This window comes from Meles meles, chromosome 6 (genome assembly GCF_922984935.1).
Source record: "Meles meles chromosome 6, mMelMel3.1 paternal haplotype, whole genome shotgun sequence".
Classification (NCBI taxonomy): domain Eukaryota; kingdom Metazoa; phylum Chordata; class Mammalia; order Carnivora; family Mustelidae; genus Meles; species Meles meles.
The window spans coordinates 137174741-137182039 of record NC_060071.1 but is presented as its reverse complement, the minus strand read 5'-3'; the positions used below and the strand labels follow the sequence as shown (position 1 = coordinate 137182039).

General features: G+C 42.4%; 1 protein-coding gene across 4 annotated transcripts in view; it reads left to right on the top strand.

Annotated features, from left to right (window-relative positions):
- The first annotated feature begins 433 nt into the window (after positions 1–433).
- PTGR2 (prostaglandin reductase 2) overlaps positions 434–7299 on the top strand; it is a 28645-nt gene continuing 21779 nt past the window's right edge. Inside the window, exons 1-2 of one of the 4 annotated variants that reach the window (XM_046007969.1) lie at positions 434–556; positions 6187–6270. In XM_046007969.1, the coding sequence (XP_045863925.1) occupies positions 6234–6270 (37 nt within the window). In that variant the 5' untranslated portion in view covers positions 434–556; positions 6187–6233. The other 3 variants (XM_046007966.1, XM_046007967.1, XM_046007968.1) reach the window with 3 other exon arrangements.

Below are 7299 nucleotides of genomic sequence, written 5' to 3'. Positions count from 1 at the left end.
TTTTCCAATCTGAGGCATAGAGAGAAGTCCATGTAATGAATTAAATTCCTTCAAGGACAGCTGGACCTGAACTCCGCGGTCAAGGCTGAACGATTTGCTCTTTGCGTCCAGGCAGTACACAGAGGCCATATGGTCAGCTTATTACACAGTCTGCCCAGGGGTGCCTGAGTAGCTCAGTTAAGCCACCCACTCTTGATTCGGGCTCAGGTCCTGATTCTCAGGGTGCTGAGATAAGCCGGGCCTGGGCTCCTAGCCTGCTTGAGACCGTCTCTTTCCCTCTGCCCCTCCCCCGCCAACAACAACAAAACCCCACAACACACTGCCCAGCCAAGGGAGAACCCTTTAACACTCCGCAGCTTCCACTCCTGTGGAAACGTGGGAACCCGGGAGTCCAGCCTAAACTGTAAAAACCCGCCCCTTGGAGGGGAGGGCGCGGAGGCGTGGAGCAGAGGTCTAGCAGTGCGCCTGCGTACTGGGTTCGGCGGGCTGAGGTCGCGCGGCGCGCCCCTCGCAAGCTCCTCACACCGCGCGAGATTTCCTCCGCAGCGGCGTGGCGGTGAGTGTCAGGAGAGGGGCGGCCCCGCAGCAGCAGACCGCGAACGCAGAGCTGGCTGGCGCCTTCCGGGTGTGGGAGGATCTAAGGGCCGGGGTGACCTCCACTTTTTCCTCCCGGAGCTGCGGCGACGCCGGCGTTATCGCCTAGGTCACTAGGCTGGGGAATGCTGGAAAAGAAACAGGCGCTTTTTTTTTTTTTTTTTTTTTAAACTGTTGGGAGTAAGCAACCTCGAGTGTGGACGTAATTGTGTTTTTAAGGTGCGTCTGGGACGTTCATTTAGCACATATTTATTGGGCATCTATCATGTGCCAGTCAGAGAGTGAACGTAAATCATTGACACAAATCCCTATCCTCTTGGCACTTACAGGGGAAGCCAGTTTGAAATTTGGGCCGTGGACGCAGGTTTTTATTCATTCCCATGTGAGTGGTTGGTAGTGGGAGCCGGAGAGGACGGTGAAGTCAGTGGGATGGGCTCAGAGCCAGGCAGGAATCCCCACAGATTCGACTTGGGCAGAAGGAGGAAGCCAAATGTGAGGGAGCGACCAGCCAGCCAGCATGAGTGAAGGATATCCCAGAGATTTCCACCTTTTACAACAAGGCCGTGGTCAGCAGAGCCGTTTATGGCAGGATAATTGAAGGAGATCAAGACAGGGAAGTGTTTCTTTAGAGAGATATTGGGAAGCTCATGATATGGAAGTGGGATGTGTTGTGTTTGAGTGTGGGCTCCAGTGTCGGTCGTTACCAGTTGTGCGAACATGGGCAGGTTATTCGACCACCTTGTTGCTCCCTTTCCTCGTCTAGAAAATGGGGGTAAAAGACAGTACCATCCTCATGGAATTGTTGGGTGGAGGGGTTAAGCGAGACAATGATTATAAAAACTTTAGCCCAGCTCCTGGCACTTAGTAACATTCGGAAGACTGGGGGAGAGGAGTCTTTCCTAAGATCCCATGTGATTAGAACCTGGTCAGGTACTCTGTCTACTTAGTTCAGTGCTCTTTTCCTAATACTAGGCTACAATGTAGACGGTCAGATGACACACTCTTTATGACGAGCACGGGAGTGAATCTTTTTTTTTTTTTTTTTTAAGATTTTTATTTGAGGGGCGCCTGGGTGGCTCAGTGGTTTAGGTCGCTGCCTTCGGCTCAGGTCATGATCTCAGGGTCCTGGGATCGAGTCCCGCATCGGGCTCTCTGCTCGGCAGAGAGCCTGCTTCCCTCTCACTCTCTCTGCCTGCCTCTCTGCCTACTTGTGATCTCTCTCTGTCAAATAAATAAAATCTTAAAAAAAAAAATTCCTTTAAAGATTTTTATTTGAGAGAGAGAATACAAGCAGGGAGAGCAGCAGAGGGAGAGGGAGAAGCAGGCTCCCCTCTGAGTAGGGAGCCTGATGTGGGGGCGGGAGTGAATTTTTCAGTTGCATTGATCTGGTGTTATTTGGGATAATATTTAACATAATTGGAAACCCACTTAATATCATATGAAACAAACATGGTATGCTTAATGTGAGTCAATCAAGAGTTTAGTGTCCTCCCTACTCCTCTACTAGAGATGAATGTAACCACCGACACTACCTCTCTTTTCAGATCTAGGTACATCATATTTTAAGATTTTGATTTTGTAACTAAATCCAGTTCTTTATGTTTTAAATGTGTTTGTTGTGTTATCATGGGATATTGTGCAATTATCGTGTCTTAGTTAATTTTAGTATTTGACAGTTGAAAACTTTGAGATTTAATACAGAGGGAGAGAAATTTGATAGTGTACTTTTCATGCTGATAAACAGTATTTGGACAAATCTACAGTGTGCGTATTTTAAAGAAAGCATACACAAAGTAATCAGAGAAGAAGGCAAATATGAAACTTCATTTGGGAAGACTCTGAAAATTATGGTGCTGTTAGTAACCACTTCAGGGCAGTTATCTGTGGATACAGCACCAAATTGGAAACTTTTGCTTTTTAATTTTCCATAATTTTTATGTAAGGTGATTCAGTGGAAATTTTCCTTAAAATATGTTTAGGGGCGCCTGGGTGGCTCAGTGGGTTAAAGCCTCTGCCTTCGGCTCAGGTCATGGTCCCAGAGTCCTGGGATCAAGCCGCGCATTGGGCTCTCTCCTCGGCAGTGAGCCTGCCCCCCGCCCCCGCCTGCCCCCCGCCCCCGCCTGCCTCTCTGCCTACTTGTGATCTCTGTCAAATAAATAAAAAAATCTTAAAAAATATATATATATATGTTTAGCCCCACAAGTCATTTTGGACTTCTTGATGTGATGAGATAGGATGCACATAGCACCACCTTTAAAGATTCTTGCCTACAAACTGAACCTGCATCTAATCAGATCTCTAGATCTAACTATTTGGCAGGGATTGGGGTTAAGGGGTGGAGGAGGAAGATAGAAGAACGAGGTACATGACACTTGAAGCAGTTAAAGGGTGTTCCATAGACAAAGGAATTAAGCAACAAATGTTTCTTCAACAATCAATGGCATCAAATAAAAAAGGAAAGGAGACTCAAAATGGAGTATGTGGACCTTGAACCCTGATTCTAATGAACCCACTGTAAAAGGACATGTTTGACAGGGTTGCTGGAGGGAGGGAGGTGGGGGGATGGGATAACTGGGTGATAGATATTAAGGAGAGCACGTGATATAATGAGCACTGGGTGTTTTATGAGACTGATGAATCATTGACCTCTGCCTCTCAAACCAATAATACATTATATGTTAATTAACTGAATTTAAATTAAAAAGGGGGGGAATAAACTAAAAAAAAATAGATTGCCTATTAATTGGCAAAACGAAAAAAGGACTTGTTAGAGAGGGGAATTTGAATTACTAGGTATTAGATAATGTTAAGGAATTATCTATATTGCCAGTTCTGTCAGGTTAATGGTATAGTGTTTGTATTTAAAATAATCTGTTACCAGAGATGCAAACAGGGATTTTTGGCAAAAGGATGATGTCTGGGATTTGTTTTAAGGGGAAGCAGGGAAATGCAGTCTTTTAGCAGGGAAACGTGCATGAAAGAGAATGGATATTGAGGACTGCTAGCCATTAATGTCACAACCATTGAGATTATAAAAACATACATTACAAAAAGTAAGAAAGCAATGTTCTTTCTTCTGTCTTACTGAATGTTCCTATCATTTAGTTAATTGGAGTAGAATTCCCTTCCTCTGGGAAAGAGTACCTATAGGAGAGTTGGATATCATTATATGGCTGTATATGTAAAAACTCTGTTTGGAGGAGATTGTGGGACAATAGTGCATAGAGTGAGGCATGCGAGATCTGGGATGAGAAGAATATATACCAGTCCCAACTCCTTTGCTTACCTGCTGTGTGATCTTGGGTGCTAACTGTATCTTTGCTTCCCTGTAAAATGAGAATAGTAATACATTTATCTATCTAACTTTGTTTTAAAGAATAAGTAATGGAATCTATGTGAAAGTTCCGTATAAATTATCTCCATTTAAATATTATGGTAAGCAAGATTTGGGAACTACCCTGTGATGATTATTTAACATACTTTGGAGTATGTATGAATTTCAGGTTTATATAGGATACTCCGGTACTTTATAGGGTACAGAGAGGAATGAAGAAATTGAAATATCGTGCAAATTTAGAAACTGGATTAGTGGTAGAGTCATGCATAAACAAAATTACCCAGTGATACAAAGCAAGGGATTATTAAATCCCTTAAATAAATTAAATGTCAAATGGATTTATAGATGGTTGTCAAATGTCTAAGTGTGCTGCTGTATAAAATCTTTTACAATATAAAATATAAAAGTAGAAATGTTAAGAGCTAAATATGTTGCAATTGTTATAAAAAATAAGTGGTTGATACAGTTGTTTTCCTTTGGGCTTCTCAATGTAATGTACTAAAGGTGATAAAATGAGAGAAGACATAAGTGGTAAGTATATTGATTTTAAGAAAGATAATGTTTGCTTAGTATTTTAGAAGTCAAACAACTTAAACATACAGGATGGAAATTTTTATGTAGTAGTCAAGAGATTGGCTCTGGAATGTCAGGCAGGTTGGGTTTAAGTCTTAGCTCCACCACCTTAGGAAGGTGCTTAAACCCTTTAAGGGCCAGTTTCCTCCTGTAGAATGGAGATAATAAAACTACCTAATATGATTGTTAGGAGATTAAAAGTCAGTAGAGCATGTGAATTTTTTTTTAAATATTTTATTTATTTGTCAAAGAGAGAGAGCGAGAGAGCGAGCGAGAGAGCCGCACAAGCAGCGGGAGCAGCAGGCCGAGGGAGAAGCAGGCTCCCTGCTGAGTAAGGAGCGGGATCCTGACCTGAGCCAGAGGCAGACTTGACTGACTGAGCCACCCAAGTGTCCCAAGCCTGTGACTTGATCTCTGGGTTATAAGGTCGACCCCCAGTGTGGAGATTATTTAAAATCTTTGAAAAAAGAATATGTACATTAAATATTAAATGAATGTGTGTATGTGTGTGTGTGTAGATTTCATAGCACTCACAGTAGTACTTGGCATATAGTAACATTCGCTAAGGTCAGGGCTGTTTCCCCCAAGTCAGATAGTACCAGCGCTGGAACTTCATTTTGTTTCTTTCATTAGCTCAAATTGAAAATCCAGAATAAACTGATCCTTTACCTTCTTATTTTGCTATTCTGTATTACAGAATTTCCTATAAGGTGAGGATTTCAAATCTTTTAATGTTTTACCCTTTTTTTTTTTTAAGATTTTATTTATTTATTTGAGAGAGGGAGAATGAGAGAGAGAGAGAGAGAGAGAGAGAGAGAGAGACTTGAGAGGGGGAAGGTCAGAGGGAGAAGCAGAACTCCCTGCCGAGCAGGGAGCCTGATTCAGGACTTGATCCCAGGACTCCAGGATCATGACCCGAGTCAAAAGCAGATGCCCAACCAACTGAGCTACTCAGGCACCCCAGTGTTTTACTTTTTAAAAAAATTTTTGTTCCAGCTGAACCAGCCAAGCACCTCTGATATTTCTTTTTTTTTTTTTTTTTTAAGATTTTATTATTTATTTGAGAGAGAGAGAGCACATGAGAGGAGAGAGGTCAGCCGGAGAAGCAGACTTCCTGCTGAGCAGGGAGCCCAATGTGGGACTCCATCCGAGGACTGCAGGATCATGACCTGAACTGAAGGCAGTCGCTTAACCAACTGAGCCACCCAGGCGCCCTGATATTTTACTTCTATTATAAAGAAAACCTAATTTCCATTTTGATAAATGAATAAAATAATTTTTGAAAATTTGTTTACATTTCACACTACTAGTGTTTTTATTTTGCTACTAGATTAACTGTTTAGTTCTAGAGGAATATATCTTGTTTTCACTTAATCAAGCCATAGTGCCACCATAGATTATGGGGGCATAATCATGATGGTATAAAGATGAATGTGCTTGAATTACAAGGCCAAAAACATTTTGTCTTAGTCTTTTGAACTCGTTCCTATTAGCCAAAAATTCTAATTAGATTTGGTCTTTCTTTATATATTTGCTTTAGGAGGTAAACTCTGACAGAGACTATATCTTTTCTGGATCCTAAATATGACTTTTCTCTCCTTCTTCAGAAACACAAATATGCTCTTTTTAAAAATTGTTAAACATTTTTGGACTTTGTGATTTAAAAACTTCTCTGTTTATAGGAGTTATTTTATACAGAAATCTTCTGAGACCACTGTGCAGCGAGGTGATGATTGTACAAAGAGTGGTATTGAATTCCCGACCTGGTATGTATTTGTGATGAATGAACAGCTGTGGTCTTTGATAATTCTTATTGTTATTTTTAAGATTTATTTTTTTAAAGATCATATTTACTTATTTGACAGAGATCACAAGTAGACAGAGAGGCAAGCAGAGAGAGAGAGAGAAGCAGGCTCCCCACAGAGCAGAGAGCCTGATGTGGGGCTCGATCCCAGGACCCTGAGACCATGACCTGAGCTGAAGGCAGAGGCTTTAACCCACTGAGCCACCCAGGTGCCCCATTTAAGATTTATTTATTTATGAGAGGGAGAGAGCAGGGGGAGGGGCAGAAAGAGAGGGGGAGAGAGAGAGAATCTTAAGCTGACTCCCTGGTGAGTGAGGAGCTCAAGGTCAGGTGAATCCCATGACTGAGAGCATGCCCTGAGCTGAAATCCAGAGTGGGACACTGAACTGACTGATCCACCCAGGCACCCCAGTCTTTGATGATTATTAATGAAAATGAAGGAACAAAAAGTAACAGTTGGGCGCCTGGGTGGGTAGCTCAGTCATTAAGCGTTTGCCTTCAGCTCAGGTCATGATCCCAGCGTCCTGGGGTGGGGGACCACGTTGGGCTCCCTGCTCAGCAGGAAGCCTGCTTCTCCCTCTCGCTCTCCCCCTGCTTGTGTTCCCTCTCTCCCTGTGTCACATCTCTCTGTCAAATAAATAAATAAAATCTTAAAAAAAAAAAGTAATAATGTGGTAAATTTAAGTTAGGAAGATATTAACCCTACTAGAGATGTTAGAAGAAACTCTAAGCATGTAATACTCAGTTTTTTAAAAATGTATTTTTTTTTTTTTTTTTTTTTAAAGATTTTATTTATTTATTTGACAGAGAGTGAGATCACAAGTAGGCAGAGAGGCAGGCAGAGAGAGAGGGGGAAGCAGGCTCCCTGCTGAGCAGAGAGCCCCACGTGGGGCTCTATCCCGGGACCCTGGGATCATGACCTGAGCCAAAGGCAGAGGCTTAAACCCCTGAGCCACCCAGGTGCCCTGTAATACTCAATTTTTAAGAGATT